This window comes from Hylobates moloch, unplaced genomic scaffold (assembly GCF_009828535.3).
Source record: "Hylobates moloch isolate HMO894 unplaced genomic scaffold, HMol_V3 SCAFFOLD_3, whole genome shotgun sequence".
Taxonomy (NCBI): domain Eukaryota; kingdom Metazoa; phylum Chordata; class Mammalia; order Primates; family Hylobatidae; genus Hylobates; species Hylobates moloch.
In genome coordinates this window covers 131819102-131839215 of record NW_026652278.1, presented here as the reverse complement: position 1 = coordinate 131839215, position 20114 = coordinate 131819102, and the positions used below count along the sequence as shown (strand labels likewise).

Genomic DNA, 20114 nt, shown 5'->3' with positions numbered 1-20114 from the left:
GAGCTGGGGGGACAGAGGTTTTCTTCCATGACAGCAGCCTGGTGGTTTCAATTTCTCTGGAAGACACTTGGATGTGGCAGACATCTAATGCTCTTGTAGGGGTAGTTTGTGGCTGCTTCTGAGGGCCTGCTGTGGTGTCTCCACTCTCTATTCCCTTAAGGGATATCCATCTCCTGCTTGAATTCTTCCTCCCTACCTCTGCCTTTGCCAGAGCCCCTTGTTGCTGGGAATCTTCTGCCTGGCAGATGACCTTGCAGATGACCTGCAATATTCACTTGAGCCACAGCCGACTCCTATGTCTTTGCCGCTTCAAGCTGCATGCCTTGAACTTCATATGTTCTGCCTCTTGGCTTAGTAGAATCTCTCCCTTTCTCCTGCCCCTTTTCATCTGGCAGCATGAGAATTTTGGTAGGTCTAGCAGTTCCACAATTTTCAGGGTAAAAATGTTCCTCAGCCCCTGAATTGGTGAGGAGAGAGCTCATTCTAGAGCACCCAACTTTATTTCTTGGGGATCTCTCTTCCCTTGATGGAGGGAAAACACCCTCATCGCCATCCAGTTGGGGGAGTGTTTCACCAATGTGTGTGACCTTGTGGAAATATGCCAACAAAATAGATTGTTATTACTGTCCATGGGGCAGAAGAGGAGCTCTCAGACGCAGCTGTAAGTAAGTAGAATCCAAGGTCCAAATGTGGGTTATTCAAGAGAATAATTGAAATTTCCTGTGGAATTTAAAATACATGTACAACAACAATGTATGCCAGCAATTACCAGAAAAGGTAAGAGAGGGAAATGGAGTTAAATTGTACTAGACTTGTAGAACTATTGAGAAGTGAGAATGTAAGAATTGCTATTCGACTATTAAGTCGAGGATTCATGTTGAAATACCTAGTTGAACCACTAAAATAATAGTAAAATAGCATAACTATATCACTAATTGCATTAAGTGTCCCAAAAAAGAAATTAAAATATTTCCTCATTGGATATATGACAAAACTCAACTTGATGATTACTAAAAGAGACATATTTGAATTTTAAAGACAGAAATTTTGGAAGAAAAGGGATGGAAAAATACCCACAAACCCAAACCAAAATAAAGTTGATGGAGCTGTATTATGTTATCAAGCAAATGGGCTCATGGCCCAATGTATACAGAAGCCAGTAACTTTAACACTGGCTTTTGAGGAAAGAAATTTCTTTTTTTTTTGCAAAATCAGCCAGCAAGGAGATCAGACTCAGGCTCAAATCTTTGTCTCTTATTGGGTCTGGGCCAAGTTTTAAGGGATCATAGGACAAGGGAAAAGATTTAGGAACATTGGCTTGGCAGGGTCTAATTGGAGGGCTTCCAGTCTGGCCATTGATGGTAAGGTATGTTGAGGCAAATTTTAGCTCCAGATCTTCTGGTCCAACAGATCCCTCACATCTGAAAGAGTTCCAGCGTTCAGGTTCTGGTCATGTCCCAGGCTTCTTTACTCAGAGGGAGGATTCATTGGTTCTGGGTGTGGTTAGAGGTCAAAGTTTTTGCTATTGCACTTACCCAAGCTATATGAATTGCAGTTTTGGGCTCTGTTACACCTACAAGGTAACTGGACACCTTTCAAAAAGTAGGTCCTATTTGGGCTGGTCTTGTGATTATACTAATATCAGCAAAGTAGACTCTAAAAGTGCAACATAAATGTTGAATAAACATAGAAAAACCACTAGCAATTGAGAAAATGCAAGTTTAAAACATGAGTTACCAGTTCATGCTATTCTGTTCCTTAAATTAGGAAATTGGACATTTAGTGAGAATATGGAGCTTTGAGAATTCAAACTTTCCTTGGAGGAGTACACATTCAGTCGCTTCTGTTATGAAACATATACCTTTCCTATGTCTTAGGAGTTCCACTACTAGTAGGGTTGAAATTAGTGTACAGGCTTATCAATGGTTTATGGCCAATATCTGTTCTCACTGATTAGTACCTATACCATATATGTTGTTAAATATTTTAAATAACATCTCTACCACCAGATATATCCTAGGGAAGCTCTTGAACATGTTTACTAGGAGACACGTACCAGAATATTCTTGGTAGCGTTTCTTATAATTGTTACCAACAATAGAAGAGACAAACATGTTGTGGTATATTCAGTACACTGGAACATTTTACATCAGTAAAAAAGAATAAGCTACAGCTTGATTCATCAATATAAATAAATCTCAAAAGCATAAATTGAGCTAAAGAAGCAAGTACAGAATTTTATTAATGTACAAAACCAAGTGTAAGTCAGCTTACAAACATAGTAAAACTATAAAGGAAAGCAATAAATGATTAATACAAAATTCAGGATTCTCCTTATCTGGGGGTAGGGAGGAAGGGGAATTGGATTTGGGAAGGAAACAAGTAGAATATCTAAGGCTAAGGTAGTTCGTGATGGGTTCATGGATGTTCATTTTTATTATTATCCTGTAAACTGTCTTATATACTCTTCGTAATGTGTAATATATTTCACAATAAAACCTAATGCATAGAGGGGCCACTCACAGGGAATTTAAAGGGCTTAGTACATTGTTTGATTTGATTATTGCAAAGTGTACATGGGGGGAGTAATCTGAAATGTACTTTATGTTTTTAGTTTCATCTTCTAGTAATTGCCTTTGATATTCTTTATTTGGGGCCACATTGGGTACAAGTAAACTAATAATAAATTTAAAGTGACCTGCCAATGCTTTAACATTATACCTTTTGCCCTTCTATTTACCCCCTGAGTGACTTACATACGTTCCCCAAGATAAACTGTAGTAGGCCATTCTTGCATTGCTATAAAGAAATATCTGAGACTGGGTAATTTATGAAGAACAGAGGTTTAATTGGATCCTGGGTCTGCATTTCCTACAAACATGGTGCCAACATATGCTCGGCTTCTAGGAAGGCCTCAGGGAGCTTTTACTCATAGCAGAAGGCTAGGCCGGAGCAGGCAGGCATGTCACATGGCAAAAGCAGGAGTGAGAGAGAGTGGCAGGGAGGTGCCACACGCTTAACCAGATCCCAAGAGAACTCACTATCATGAGGATAGCACCAAGTCATGAGGGATCATCTTCCCCCATGACCCAAATACCTCCCACATTGGGGATTACAATTCTACGTGAGATTTGGTGGGGACATATATTCAAACTATATCACATACCATACCATTTCACACTCTATGCACTTATGGTGGTGTTTTCTGAGGCTGGAATGCGCTTCCCTTCTTTCTGCTGTAGGCAAGCTTCTGTACATACAAGTTCTCAAGTCTTCCTTCTTCTCTGAAACATTCTCCACCTCCCCTACTCCTCAGTTCTCCTTAAGAATTAATCATTCCTGCCTTCCTGTGCCTGTGGCACTTTGAGGATAATTCCATTTTAACAATATATTATAATTAGTAAAGTTTAAATATATGCACCATTCCCACATTCCTTGCAGTCTGATTGTCAGGAGCCAGATTTTATTCATATCAATTTAATTTAGAGCAGGAACCGGATTTTATTCATGTTTATTTACCTACCACATACAGAGCACATGGCAAGTATTTAATGGAAGAATAGAAATCTCAGCATGCTTCTTGCTACTGGAGGTGTTTAGTGAATGAAGTGAGGTCAAGTCACGTTCATGGCCATGTTGTATAGGACCTGGTAGACCAGGGCAAGTAAGCACTCAGGGAACTATTTATAATCTTTGAGCAGTGTTTCCAGAAGATTAATCAGGGATTGGAGGTGAGAGACCAGTTAAGAGGCAATTATAATAGTGCAGCTAAAGGCAATAAAGCTTGAAATATGGTAGTATCAATGATGATAAAGAGAAAACCATGAAAGTGGTCTGTCACAGTCCTTCTCAAATTTTAATGTGTGTAGCAGTCAACTGGGAATCTTATTAAAATGCACAATCTGATTGTCTGCATCTCAGGTCTGGGGTGAGGCCTGAGATACTGTAGTTCTAACAAGCTCATAGCCGATGCCGGAGACATGCCATCCAGTGTGGTAGTCAGGTGGCTTTGAAGCACTTGAAATGCAGCTAGTGAGTGCAACTGAGAAACTGCATTTTTTATTTTATTTTAACTAGTTTGAGTCTACATCTAATAACTGAAATTGTGCAAAATATTTCTCCATTAAGCAAAACTGTACTGTTTTGGTAGGATTACATTTCACTGTAATTATTAAAATTTAGCATCTGAATTGAGATGCACTGTGAGTGTAAAATACATGCAGGATTTAGAATATTTAGTACAAAAATGTAAAATAGCCCATTGTTTACTTTTATGTTGAAACATTTTGGATATATTGTATTAAATAAAATATATTGTTTAAAATTACTGTCACTTGTTTCATTTGTTTCTTTTCACTTTTTAAAATGTGACTACTAGAAAATTTTAAATTACAGATGTGGCTTGCATTTTATTTCTACTGGAACACAATGCCTTGGAGCCTTGCTGTGAGAGGCACAAATCAGTGGCACTTAGGATCTAGCCTGGAACCTATTTTTAATGTGCAGAAGTCACATTGACCCATTGCACACTTGAACTGGTGTTTGTTTTCACAATTTCACTACAGAGATGCCCAGTTGACTCAAAGCATCTAATTATTGTTTATTTCAAACCTTTGCAAAATAGTGTTATAACATTTCTTCCTCACTAAATACCTGGGTAAATATGCAAGTAATTTCAATATTTTAAATAGAATATTGATGAATGAATTACCAGGGAAAAATGTACAAGAAGCAGATCTAAGATTAGAGATTATGTCCTTTAACATTTCTTTATGATTGTTGCTGTAAATACTGCTTCCTCTAGAGAAAACTCTTTCTTTTCATGTTTACCAAATTGATCCCTAGGGACTGACCTACAATGTAGAAACCCACATAGGTTGCATCACCCATGATATATTAACTCAGAACACACAATCCATTTTGCAAAGAGAACATTACCTGGGAAACCCTAATATCATGGCCTTAAACTACATCCCCCTCTAAGGTTTGTAAGCATCTTCAAATAGTATCTACAATATGAATATTTAAGGCTTATCTGGATAGGTGCAGTTCTTTTGATTAAAGCATGATTCAGTTTAAGAATCACTAAAATTAGTTCTTATACTGACAAGTCCATTCATTTCATTTATTTATTCATTGAGCATATATTTGTATAAGAGCTATATGCAAATCACTGTTTCAGATAGTTGGAATTTAGTAGTAAGAAGTTCTTGCTGCTCTCATTCTAGAAATCTCTGGAGTGAAACATGAAAGCAGTCAATACATAATATGAAGTCAGGTGGTGATAAGTTATTTGAACAGTGAGAACACATGGACACAGAGAGGGGAACATCACACACCGGGGCCTGTTTGGGGGTGGGTGGCTAGGGGAGGGTTAGCATTAGGAGAAATACCTAATGTAGATGACGGGTTGATGTGTGCAGCACATGTATACCTATGTAACAAACCTGCACATTCTGCACATGTACCCCAGAACTTAAAGTATAATTTAAAAAAATAATAAGGGAAAGACAGGGGTGTGCTATCTTACAAAGGACGGCAGGGTAGTCTTCCCTGAGGTGGTAATGTCTTAGCAGAAAACTGAATGAAATTAGGGACCTCCTGCCACAACAGGGTATGTGATAAAACAATGAAAGGATATGGCGGAAGAGCATTCAGTGCTGAGAACATTGCAAAAGCCAAACCCCTAAGGTGGGAGAGTGTTTGGCTCATGTGAGGAACAGCAAAGAGGCCAGTGTGCGTGATTCTGGGCTCCCTCAGAGTGAGGCAGGAAGAGTAGGAAATGAGACCAGGGAGGAGCTCAAGGACTGATCACACAGGGCTTTGTGGGTCATGGTAAGGACTTTGGTTATTTTTCTAAGTGTGATGAGAAATATTTTGGAGGGTTTTGAGCAGGGGAGAGGAATTATCCAATTTTTGCCACAGGCTATCCACTCGTGTGCTCTTGTTCAGACAAAACAGACAAGTGAAAAAATATTAAATGTTTCAATCCAAATGTATCATCATTGCTTTTTTTTTTTTTTTTTTGAGACAGGGTCTTGCTCTGTTGCTCAGGCTGGAGTGCAGCAGTGCAATCATGGCTCCACTGTGGCCTTGATCTCCTGAGCTCAAGCAATCCTCTCACCTTGACCTCCCAAAGTGCTGGGTTTACAGGTGTGAGCCATAACATCCATCCAACATACCGACTTTATTTCCTTTGAATACATAACCAACAGTGGGATTGCTGCATTATGCAGTTCTATTTTTAATTTTTAAGGAGCCTCCATACTGTGTTCCATAATGGCTACACTAATTTATATTCCTGCCAACAGTGTGCAAGAGTTTCTTTCTCTCCATATTCTCACCTTTTGTCTCTGATAATAGCCATTCTAAGAGATGTGAGGTGGTACCTTGTTTTAATTTGCATTTTGCTGATGATTAGTGGTGTCAAGCACTTTTTTATATACTTGGCCCTATGCATGTCTTGTTTTGACAAATATCTATTCGAATCTTTTGCCGATTTTTTACTTTTTTTTGCTATTGTTTGAGTTTCTTATATATTTTAGATACTAACCTCTTATCAGATGTATGGTTTGCAAATATTTTCTCCCACTGGACAAATTGCAACCCATAGATTGTCTCTTGGGTTGAAATATTTTCAAACCATGTTCTCTTCACTCTGTTAATTGTTTACTTTGCTGTGCATAAGCGTGTTTAACTTGATGTAATCCCATTCGTTTATTTCATCTTTTGTTATCTGTGATTTTGGAGTCATATGTGAAAAATCATTGCTCAGACCAGGTCAATAAGCTTTTTCCTAATGTTTTCATCTAGTAATCTTTACAGTTTCAGGTCTTACACTTAAGTCTTTCATCCATTTTTAGTTGATTTTGTATGTGAGTTGAAATAGACCTAATTTCATTCTTCTGTATGTGGATATCTAGTTTTCCCAACACCTTTTTATTGAAGACAGTGTTCTTTCCCTATTGTGTGTTCTTGGCAACTTTGTCAAAGATCAAGTTACTGTAAATGTGTGAATTTCTGGGTTCCCTATTTTGTTCCATTGGTCTATGTGTCTGTTGTTATGCCAGTACCATGCTGTTTTGATTACCATAGCTTTGCAATATATTTTGAAGTCAGGTAGTGTGATGTCTCCAGCTTTGTTCTTTCATTCAAGATTGCTTTGGCTTTTTGGGGTCTTTTGTAGTTTCATATTAATTGCAGGGTTTCTTTTTCTGTTTCTGTGAAAAATGTAATTGGAATTTTTTAAAGGATTGCATTGAATCTGTAGATTGCTTTGTGTAGTATAGATATTTTAACAATATTCTTCTAATCCATGAACATGTGCTATCTTTCCATTTATTTGTGTCTTAAGTTTCTTTCACCCAGATTATATAGTTTTCAGTGCACCATTCTTTCACCTCCTTCGTTAAATTTATTCCTAAGTATTTTATTGTTGCCATTGTAAATGGGGTGGTTTGACTGATTTCTTTCCTGGATAGTTTGTTGTTAGTGGATAGAAACTTTACTGTTGATTTTGTATCCTGAAACTTTAGTTTATGTGCATCATCATTACATCTTTACAACAGCCCTGAGGCAGGGATTTTTTTGTATGCATTTACACCAGAAGGAGCAGAGGCAAACAAAAATTAAGCAATTTTCCCCAGATAACACAAATATTAAGTGTATTATACGTGATTTGACATCAGAGCCATCAGAACTCTTAAAAGAATATTCTGTAATTTATTTAGCAAATGTCCTACTGTTGGGCACTTTGGTCATTTCCAATTTTTAAAAATAATGCTAAATACTACAGCCTATGTTAAATATCCTTAGTCCAAATCTGTGCACATACTCCTCATAATTTTCTTCAGATAATTTCTTAGATGTATTTCTTGGGGTTAATGGGATTACACTCTAATACAAATCTGATACACACACACCATGGAAAATTTGTAAAACAAGAGCACAGAGTAATAAAGGAAAAAATCATTTATAATCCCGCCTTCCTCATGTCACTATATTTAACATTTTGTTCCTTCTTTCCAGTCTTTTATATTTGTACCTGTGCACATATTTACATATGTAGTATATACTATATGTATATAGTACTGTATATATACACATATAATACATATATAGTACTATCTATAACTATATTGAAACTTATATTTTACATTCTTACCTATTATAGAAAATTGTGTGACACCATTGCTACATGTACAAATATATACATATGTTTTCATTGCAGATAATTGATTAATTAATTGTAGAAACCATATTTTGGAGTTTAAAGAAAATATGCTACACTTAGGAAACAAAACTGAAAAAAATAGCCAAGAGATGATGAAAGTTTTGAATTGAATGAAGTATGAAATTACAAAGAGAAAAAATTTGTCAGGAAACTTAGGTTTGTGTTGATTTAGTTTTTGTATATTGTGGTTTGTTTGTTTTGTTTTGTTTTTGGAAATGTAGATTCAATGTCTTATGATTTTAGGGCATCTTCTCTCTATAAACTTAACTATATCAGTACTGGTTATTTTATTGTGAGACATGCAAAAATCAGGTAAGAGATATCACTGACCTACTTCCTCTCATCTTGACCTGGAAAGTAGTCTTCCTGTGCTTTCTGGCTCTGTGAATTGCACCACCATCCATGATCCATTCAATAGATGCAACCAGAAACCTGAGGATCACCTCTGACCCCTCCCTCTGCCTCTTGCATACTTCCATGTCAGTAATAAGGAATCCTGGTTGATTCACCACTCTATATATCTCAAAACTTTGTCCACATTTTCCATCAGCATTTCTGCTACATTAGTCAGGCAACCTTCCTGCTTCACCTGAGTGACTAGTAACATACAGCTAATTTTTCTCATATAAACTTTCAGTGGCTTTCCATTTCTCCAGGACAAAAAGTCCTGCCTTGTGCATCCCCTTTGTACTCCAATCCTCCCCCTACTCTTAATCCCTGGCAACCACTGATCAGATCTCTGTTCTTATTGCTTTGCCTTTTCCAGAAGCCACGCAAATACAATCAAACAATGTGTAACCCTTTGAAACTTGCTCCTATGGCTTAGCATAGATTTACCCAAATTGTCGTGTCACCAATTGTTCTGTTTATAGTGCTGAGTAGCATTTCATTGTATCGATGTTCAATGGACATATTGTTTATCCTCTCACCAATTGAAAGGCATTTGGGTTGTTTTCAGGTTTGGGCAATTACAAATAGATGTTACTATAAGCATTCATGTATATGTGTTTGGTATGAAGAGAAGTTTTAATTTTTTTAGAATTCATATGTAGAAGTAGGATTGACAGGGCATAGGTAAGTATACGTTTAACATTATAAGAAACTGCCATACTGTTTTCCAGAGTGGCTGTACCATTTTTCACTCTCTCCAGCAATGTATGAGAGTTTAGTCACTCCAGTTTATTATAGCCATTTTTTTTTTAACAGGCTCCTGCTCTGTTGCCCAAGCTAGAGGGCAATGGTGCAATCTGGCTCACTGCAGCCTCCACCTCCTGGGCCCCAGCCATCCTCCTATCTCAGTGTCCCAAGTAGCTGGGACTACAGTCATGTGCTACCACACCTGGCTAATTTTATTTTTTGTAGAGATGGGGTCTCTCTATGTTGCCCAGGCTGATCTTGGACTCCTGGCCTCAAGCAAGCCTCGCACCTCAGCCTTCCAAAGTGCTGGAATTACGGGACCATGCCTGTCCTATTATAGCCATTCTAATGTCATGATATCTCATAGCTTTATATTGTATTTCCCAGAAACTAATGATGTTGAACATTTTTACTATTTGCCATCCAGATATCTTATTTGGTGAAATGTCTGTTCAAACGGGGAATGCAATGGCACAATCATGGCTCACTGCAGCCTCCACTTCCTGAGCTCAAGGGATCCTCTCACCTCAGCTTCCTGAGCAGCTGGGACTCCAGGCACATGCCACTATGCCCCACTGCGTGTGTGTGTGTGTGTGTGTGTGTGTGTGTGTATTTAGAGATGAGAGTCTTGCTATGTTGCTCATGCTGTTCTCAAACTCCTGTTTTGCCAGTTTCTTTAATTGGGTGATTTTATTTTCTCGTTGAGTTTTGATAGAGTTCTACACATTATCCTGGATACATATCAGATGGATATGTGATTTGGAAATACTTTCTTCCAGTTGGTGACACTCTTTCATTCTCTTTCTGATGCTTTCAGGGGGGCTAGCATTTTTAATTTTTGATGAAGTCTAATTTATGAATTTTTCTTTTATGTATTGTTTTGTTTTTTGTATTTTTATATTGTATCTAAGATCTCTTTACCTATCTCAGGGTCATGAAGGTTTTCTTTTTTGTTTTTAAAAAAATTCATAGGTTTATGTTTTACATTTATGTCTATGAACATTTTTAGCTAATTTTTATAAACAGCATGAAAAACAAGTCGATGTTCAGTTTTTTCCACGTAGATGTCCAAGTGTTCAAACACCTTTATCAACTGTCTTTTCTGCATTCAATTACCTTTGCAACTTTGTCGTAAGTCAGTCAACCATATTTTTGTGAACCTACTTCTGTATTCTATGATCTGTTCCATTGTTTATATATCTATTTTTTATATAATATCACACTGTTTTGACTACATTGCTATGTACTATGAATTAAAATTGTAGAGGCAACTTCTAATGAAGGTTACAAATATAGTCATTAAATTTTAGGGGCTACAAAGCAAAGTTATAAAGATACAAATTTAATAAAGCGATATTAATCAAAGTAGCAGAGTAAGCCAATTACAGCATGTTTCAGTTATACTTTTTTCATTTGGAACTGACAGTTCCATTGTCCTCTGTGTATCTTATAATTCTAGGCTTAAATTAAATATTACTTTATAAATAAATATGAATCAATAATAGTTGAGCTATATTTAGCGTTATTATTTTGATAATTTACATTTTAGAGTATTTCTTTTATATATTGAATGCTAAATTAATCTGTGAGTTTATTAACACCCCTTTAAAAAAGTTATTCCAGGGGGGAGAAAAATCCCTATGACCATATACTCAGAAGCATTATTTTTTTCTTTCAGTTGCACAGAAAGCAGACATATTAAATAAAAATGAAACAGTATCTAATACATTTGAAGACTTAAAGTTCTTTTTTCCTCATCTAAGGAAAGAAGGTAGAATTTATCCTGATGTAATCATTGGCAAAGGGAAAACTGGTGGTAAGAAAACTTAGAATTGGAAAATTAAATACAGGTATTTTGATCTTTGGGGACATACTTTTAAGTTTTAAGATGTAATCCATTAATATCTTAGATTGATATGCAGACTACCAGCCTATCTGGCATTAATTTGGATTACTGGAAGTCAGTATATTGTCTGACCGAAAATAATAGTTTCATAAATATTTGGTGACTTGAATTCAAATTTAGCATAACACAAATGCTTTGAAAATAAGTAATATAAGTCAAATATACATTAAGTATATGCCAAATGTTTGGCAAATCTTTTCTCCTTGTTTTTGGTAAATCTATTCTTACCTGGTTGTTTTCCTATTTCCCAGTCTTTCTGGAGACCAAGGTCAGTAATAGCTTTATACAACAGGTGATATTTGAGGTAAGCCTTGACAAATGAGTTCAGGTTCACCAAGTGTACAAGACAAGAAGCTTTGGAGTTTGAAGCAGGAATATTAAGCTAAGTCTCAGGATACCTGCCTTTCCTATAAACCTCACTCATTCCAGTGAGTGAGTCACTCTAGGCCAGGCCCATCGGCTCCATGTTTTAACATACAGTTTTGTTGGAACATAGTTATGCTTATCCATTTACTTGTTGTCTATATCTGCTTTTGTGCTCCAATGGCAGAGCTGAATAGTTGCAACAGAGATGGTATAACCCAACAGCCAAAAATGCTTACTATCTGCCCCTTTATTTAAAAAAAAAAGTTTGCTGACCTCTGCTCTAGGAAGTTCCTTGGGAATAAGTAGTGTTGTTTTGTATCATATGCCTCTGATGACATCGTTTATCTATTGCATTCTGTGTTCCACTTACTGAGTTCTATGTTTTCTTACATTATCTCATTTAATCTTCACAATCCAATGCAATAGGGCCTATTATTGTCATCTCTGTTTTGCACCTGAAAAAACTGAGGCTTAGAGAAATTAAGAAACTTCTGGAGTTCATACTTGTAAAACTCTTTACCTGTATATACATATACATGCATACATGTTGTGTGAATGTATGAGAAAGTGCATGCTAGACAAAAGCTATAGTTTGTAGGATGAGGAAAAGTTGAAAGACACACGCAAGAAAAACAATGCGTAGAAACGATAAGATATTAGACACCAAGAATAAACATAACCTTGCATAAGCATCAGCAAATATAAGTGGAAGCCCATGACACAGAGTGAAAGGAAGGAGAGAGAGACCCAGTGGTGTTTGGGAGGAGCAATAGACCTCCTTGTGCAGGGGGTTGGAGGGTTGAGATAACCCAGTTATCAGAGCTGTGTTAAATCCAGAATAATTTTCTAATTCCCCAACTATTTATTGATCTCCAATCATGATGTATATATTTATCCTTCTTTTGAGGCCCTTTTGGTGGCTTTTCTCAATTACCAGAAGCGATTTAAGGAAGATTCTGTTCCAGGCAACTAAAAAAATCCTAACACATGAAACATATGTAAGAGGATTGAAGCCTGTGGCAAGGCCTACTAGGGAATCCATCATCAGTCTTGTTTATTCTGCATTCTAATAGATCTTGGATAATTTCTGCTCTCTGTAGCCCCTCTATAACTATTTTTTATTGAGCCCCTCATCATTTTGTGCCTGGTTTATGGAAACATATTTGTAATTTCTCTTGTGATTTTAGTATCACCAAAGTCAATCCATTCTTCACACTTTCCTCAAAGATATGTTAGTAAAATTCATCACTGATCATACTTGACTCTTGCTTAAAATCCTTCAGTAGACCCTCAGTGCACGTGAGGTGAAGTTAGCCCCTTGGCAGGGTGTATGCAGAAAAGGCTGTATCTTTCAAATCTCAGTCTCTGCCATGCCTCTCCTTTCCAGAAACCATAAGCCACTTGCAGTTGTCACAGACAGACCAAGTTCTTTGAGAACAGATAGGACAAGCTTCATATATTCTGCATGTGCTAACCACTGCCTGTAATGAACATACCTCCTCTGACAAACCATAACTGATTTGTAATGTGATTCCCTTATCCAATATGATTTTTCAGCTTAAATGACAACTTCTCTGTGAATTCTTCCACATCTCCCCATTTAATAAGCTTTTACTCTGTTCTGGGCACTTCTTAGGCCCTGGGATATGGGGTGAACAAGACATAGAACCCACCTTCATAGAGACAAATGATAAGGTAATTATAATATAAAGTGACTGGTGCTGTGATAAGGGAAATACCAGGGTGGAGCCAAAATCCTATGCTGTGCTTTCTGGAAGAAGTGTCATATGAGTGACATGAAGGGTAAAAGAATTGGAATAGACTAAGTAGGGAAGTGGTAGGTGGTGGACAGCAGAAAGTAGAGGGTGGTCATCCAGATAGAGAAAAAGAAATGTGCAAAAGTCAGATGGCAAGAAGGCCTAGAAAGGATGTGTGTCTTGCATGCACAATTGGGGCTGGAGGGTATTAGTAGCAAGACCATGGACACAGGCCAAATAATAAAGGGGCTTGCCCCTTTATTATTTATTCAATTTCAACGTATTATCATTACCATGTATCAGTCTTTATGTTAGTGCTGGGTTTATAATATAAGCACACGTGAAGGTGTCTCTGCTGTCACCAAGCTGACATTCTAGATAGGAATGAGTAACAACAAAAGGAGTGATGAGTACTATGAAAGATAAGGCAAGAATGCATAGCTGGTGAAAGGATTAAGCATCAATTTGTGATCAAAATGACTAATATTTAGTTGAATCCTGAGAAATAAGTAGAATTATCAGAGGAAACTAGAGGAAGAAGAGTATTCTAGGCAAAAAGAATGGCGTGTGCAAAGGCTTTGAGGTAAGAGTGGTATTTGGTCAATTCGAAAAGTGTGGGTAGTTGAAAAAAAGGGATAGATCAGGACCAGGTCACTAAGGGCCTTTTAAATATTTGTAAATGCAATGTAAGGCATAGGAAGCCATTCCAGGAATTGCCTTTATACTGTGTCTTACAGCTTGAAACTTGATTCCTGCCTCAATCTATCCATAAAAATCAATTCCAGGTGGATTGCAGCTCTAAATATGAAAGGCAAACAATAAACCATTAGAAAATCACTCAGAAGAATGTCTTTATGACCTGAAGATAAGCAAAGATTTCTCAACAAGACCCAGAAAACCCAAACAATAAAGAAAATGGATGACAAATTGCACTACATTAAAATTAAGAATTTCTCTTCATCAAGGGGCAAAACATTGAAAAGGGAACCAAGAGTGGGAGATAATATTTAATAACACATATAACTGACAAGGAGTTCGTATTCAGAATATATAAAGAGTATCAGTACAATCAATAAGAAAAATGCAGACAACTCATTAGAGAAATGGGCAAGGGCTTAAACAAGGATTTTACAAAAGAGAATAGCCAAAGCCAATAAGTGGCCGGGCACAGTGGCACATGCCTGTAATCCCAGCACTTTGGGAGGCTGAGGTGGGCACATCACTTGAGGTCAGGAGTTCGAGACCAGCCTGGCCAACATGGTGAAAACCTGTCTGTACTAAAACTACAAAAGTTAGCCGGGCATGGTGGTGCATGCCTGTAATCCCAGCTACTCGGGAGACTGAGGCAGGAGAATAGCTTGAACTCAGGAGGTGGAGCTTGCAGTGAGCTGAGATTGTGCCATTGCACTCCAGCCTTGGCAACAGAGTGAGACTCCATCTCAAAAAAAAAAAAAAAAAAAAAAGCCAATAAACATGTGAAGATATGTTCAAACTCAATAGCAATCAGGGAAACACTGATTCCTGCTGTTCCTTCCAGACTTCTGTAGTTTTTCTTAAGTAAATACTTCTCAGTTTATCAGGGCCCTGAAATGACTGTTTTGACCTTTTTTTTTTTTTTTTTTTTTTTTTTTCAGTTTTATTACTGCTTTCTAGAAAGAGGATTTTCTGAGTTTCTCACTTAGCCATTCTGGAAGTCCTTATCCCTATCTTAAAGAGGCGGACATAAGGCTGGAGATGTTGTGTATCTTGCCTAAGCCCATATGGCCAGGTACCAGTATAGTTACGATTGGTAACCTCAATCTTAGCTGCACCTGTACAGCCAAGATGTGTACATCTTGGAGCCTTAGTGCTCCAGCTATTCTTGGCCAACAAAAGTTACTTAGAGATGTGGATTCATTCCATCAAATCATTTAGAAATTACTTCATACATTCTTTCACAGATGAAAATATTTCATAGTAATTTTTTCATGTTTTGGGTTCCAGTGTCTTGTTAGAAAAAGAAGAGAGAATCGACCAATATGTGACATTTTATACTCAGTTAGATGAAGCTATAGTAAGTGGAAAGTGGTTAGTTTTATTTTCACTACACCAAAATCTTTTAACATGAGAACATCTTGGAGTCTATTTAGTGCTTTTACTAACAATCCACTGAAAATTTCCTCAAAAAGAAAATGGAACACTTTTACACTGTTGGTGGGACTGTAAACTAGTTCAACCATTGTGGAAGTCAGTGTGGCGATTCCTCAGGGATCTAGAACTAGAAATACCATTTGACCCAGCCATCCCATTACTGGGTATATACCCAAAGGACTATAAATCATGCTGCTATAAAGACACATGCACACGTATGTTTATTGCGGCACTATTCACAATAGCAAAAAGTTGGAACCAACCCAAATGTCCAACAACGATAGACTGGATTAAGAAAATGTGGCACATATACACCATGGAATACTATGCAGCCATAAAAAATGATGAGTTCATGTCCTTTGTAGGGACATGGATGAAACTGGAAAACATCATTCTCAGTAAACTATCGCAAGGACAAAAAACCAAACATCGCATGTTCTCACTCATAGGTGGGAACTGAACTATGAGAACTCAAGGAATGGACACAGGAAGGGGAACATCACACTCCGGGGACTGTTGTGGGGTGGGGGGAGGGGGGAGGGACAGCATTAGGAGATATACCTAATGCTAAATGACGAGTTAATGGGTGCAGCAAAACAACATGGCACATGGATACATACGTAACAAACCTGCACATTGTGCACATGTACCCTAAAACCTAAATTATAATAATAAAAAAAAGGAAAATGAAATATGTGATAAAAATTAACATAGTTCAGATTATTTTTGTAATACAGTTTCAAACACTCATTTTATTACCATAAGACTAACCCAAACATAGGAATAAGCATAGAATAAATGCTAAACTATGTTTTTCTCTGTGGTATGGAATGATGATTTCATACTCCTATGTCCGCAGTTTCTTTTGCTCTGGGTATTTCCACTGTTAACAGAGGAAATTATAGTTACCTGAAACAGACACTGACCTCTGTTGTCTCCAGGATGATGCTCTCCCAAGAGAAGGATTCTGTAGTGATTGTCTTGGTCACAGATGTACGTATACAAAATAAGGAGCTCTCCTTACTCACCCTATGGTCTCCAAATTCCCTTCCTCAGTGGTAATAATCATTGTACCATGTTGAAAACTGTTTTCTTAATTTTAAAAAGCAACCCATAGATGCCTTTTTTGGATACCAGACAACATACTTAATACTTCTTCGATACTGCTGAGAAGGAATTAAATATGTAAATCTAAAAGGACAACATAATGGCTTCATGTGGGAAATACAAGATTGCTAAATTTGAATTGCATTTAATATAGAATCCCTGAATCCCTGCCTACTATATGGCTCAGAAGTTATATTTACAAACAAAATTAAAATTATTAAAATCGATGCTAGTAATAAAATGTGCCCAGTCCAATAAGAGGTTGGTATATGAATCAAGAGACAATTTGTATTAAGCAACAACACCTATGATTAATTGAGAGACTTTCTTATGCTTGAGAGATTGTAGATGATTTTTATACACATTTATAACCTGCATTACATCCCTGTGAGGTAGCTATTACTGTCCTGATTTTAGGGATAATGGACCTAGATCTTACAGAAGGTTAGTAACTTGCCAAGTAATTAATGGAGCAGATTCAAGCCTAGGTCTCTCTAATGACCCCAAGGATTTCCACTTTGTTCCTAATACCATTTAAAACTATAAAGTACTGTGTGCTTATTAGCACTATAAGACTTTTTGGAGAGAAATTTGGCAATGTGTGTTAAATTTAAATGTACATATATTTTGTCTCAGAAATTCAAATTCTGGGAACTTATCCTAAGGAAATAATCAGGCAAGTGTATAAAAACAGTAAAAATGGTGGGGCATGGTGGTTCACGCCTGTAATTCCAGCACTTTAGGGTGCTGAGGCAGGAAGATCACTTGAGCTCAGGAGTCTGAAATCAGCCTGGGCAACATAGTGAGACCCCCATCTCTACTAAAAACATTAATAGCTAGAAATGATGATGTGCACCTGTAGTCCCAGCTACTTGGGAGGTTGCAGCAGGAGGATCATTTGAGCCCAGGAGATAGAGCCTGTAATGAGCCATGATTGCACCACTGCACTCCAGCCTGGGCTACAGAGCAAGGCCCTGTCTCAAAAAACAAACAAATGAACAAACAAACAAAAACCAGTAAAAATATGGCATTATAGTGTGGAAGTTGAGAACAGACTCTGGATTTAGATGACCGAGGTTAAAATGCCAACTTCTCTACTTCCCAACCAGTGAACTTGAGCAACTTACTTAATTTATCTATGCCTCATTTTCTTTTATCTCTAAAATTGTGATAATCATATTGCCTATGCCATAAGGTTGTTGGGAGATGAAATTAGCTAATATATTTAAAGTACTTAGAATGATGTGTGGCACATAGTAAGTGCTCAATAAATAATTATTTCAAGGATTTTCAGTGCACTGTTGGGTTATGAAAGCATAATATTGGAAACAACCAAAATGTCTACTCATAAGAGGCTGATAAAATACCTTGCTATATATCTCCACAATGCAATACTCGGTAGGCATTGAAAGAAGAATGAATATCTATACTCACTGATATAAAGTGATGTTCATGTCCTATTGTTAAGTGAAAAAAAGCTGTAAAGCATCATGTTTAACATAACGTTATCATTATGTTAAATAGGAATGAAGGAAGGAAGGAAAAGATGGAGGGAGGGGAAAATATATAGAAACAAATGAAACGTATGAAGAAAAAAGAAAATGAGCAAACTTTGGCATGATATAAAGATATCATTAATATAAATAATGGTTATCTCTAAATGCTGGGATTAAGAGGAACCTTTATTATCTTTATTCTTTTTGTTATTGCTTTAATTTTCTATAATAAAGATGTCTTTGAATGCAGAAAAACCTCTAAACAAAACAAGCAATAGAAGAACTATTAGAAAAATAGAAATGAAAGGTTAAAATTATTGCATCCCAGTTTAATTTATTAATATTAAAAGAAAGCATGCACATAATCTCCAAAATATTTCATCCTATTGCCTTATTTTATATATTAGAATCTTTACTTCTTTGCTGCTAGCACAACCCATGTCTGTCTAAAATGTTTAGATTTGTAATAAAACATTGGAGGAAGATTTTTAAATGGAATATAAAATGCTTATGATATATGACTTTGATGCCATGTTTAAAATACAATATGTTTCAGTGTGAGACAAATAGCCAGTGATTCAATTTATGGTTAAGAGCCTCCAGTACTATAATAGATTTATCTACATCATGTCTGCTATTTTTAACCAAGAAACCTGAGTACATACATCCAGAGTTGCCTTTCAGAGTACCCAGATTCAACAACAGAACTGTGATTGTTCAAAATATTTTCAAAATTTTGTGTTGGAAATGCTTGTGGGCCCTGAGGCTACATTTTGTAAATGCCACGTTATTTTTTAAAAAATTATCCCAAGAGGGTAAACCATCAAAAGCTTTTTGCAGGAGTCTGTCATCTAATCTAGCACACTGTTCAATGAAGAGCAGGTCCACAAAGTTTATTGTCAGGAAGGCAAATTGGAATCAAGCTGAGTAATACTGTCTGGAGAAATATGATGTAATTTTGAAGTAAGCTTATTGTCATATAATACTCAGGAAATGAAGAGTAGTTTTCAAAAGGAGTAGTTCTTTGAAATAAGCCATTCATGGTTGACCATTTTTAGACCAAAAACATCTTTAGATATATAATATTTTATGTAATCTTATATATCTAAAAGGTACATAATTTTAAGGGTAAATTTTTAAGGGTAAATTTTGGATTGTAATATTTCACATTGTGGCAAAGGGAAAAGAATGAAATATTTCCTGTATTCAAGTCAAATTTTTTAAGAACATGGATATTTTTAAATCTTTTAATAGAAAGTAAAAACACTAAAAATTATTAGTATGCAATAGCATTTCACACACAAATTAGATTTATATGTAGCAAAAGAAGTTGTATTAATAGAACTATGAGACATGCTTAGTTTCAGTAAAACATTTTTCTCATTTTTAGAGTAATGAAGATTATTTACATTCTGTTGTTAAAATGATTACAAAAAAGTAAGTACTGTCTGATATATTTTTAAATTAGCCATTCTTTCATTTTTCTATCTTATTTTTTCTGTCCAATTGTATAATTATTTTCTTAGTGATCATATTCTTTTTAATGAGTATAGCTGTGCAGAAAGAACCTGTAGTCCTTTCTAAGCTGTGATGAAGTACGGCTTAATGGTTTTCCCCAATTTTGCTGGATATCTACCAATTGGAATTTATATTTTTCATGTTATACTGTTTATCCTGCATGATAACCATTGGTACTGAGAGAAGCCCATTGAATTATTTTTAAAACATTCCTGTATCCTTTACTGTATGAAGTTACTTCACCACTTCTGCTTATAATCTTCAGCTGTAAGCAGCCGAAGCACGTATGGATTAACCAATATGAAGCTCTTTATCAAGCAAGATACTGTGGAATGGACCCTGCCTTCCAAATCCTAAGTTCAAATGGGTGATACAACTTGAAAAAGAAATGAAAGGAAAACAGAGAGAAGGAAGGAAGGAAGGAAGGAAGGAAGGAAGGAAGGAAGGAAGGAAGGAAGGAAGGA

At 36.4% G+C, this 20114-nt stretch overlaps 1 protein-coding gene across 1 annotated transcript in view; it reads left to right on the top strand.

The window, feature by feature from the left end:
- Nucleotides 1–751: 751 nt before the first annotated feature.
- MGAT4D (MGAT4 family member D) overlaps nt 752–20114 on the top strand; it is a 34542-nt gene continuing 15179 nt past the window's right edge. The window contains 6 exon segments of the mRNA XM_058437037.1: nt 752–777; nt 5075–5094; nt 8231–8389; nt 11049–11186; nt 16389–16522; nt 19523–19569. Of these exon segments, the coding sequence (XP_058293020.1) occupies nt 752–777; nt 5075–5094; nt 8231–8389; nt 11049–11186; nt 16389–16522; nt 19523–19569 (524 nt within the window).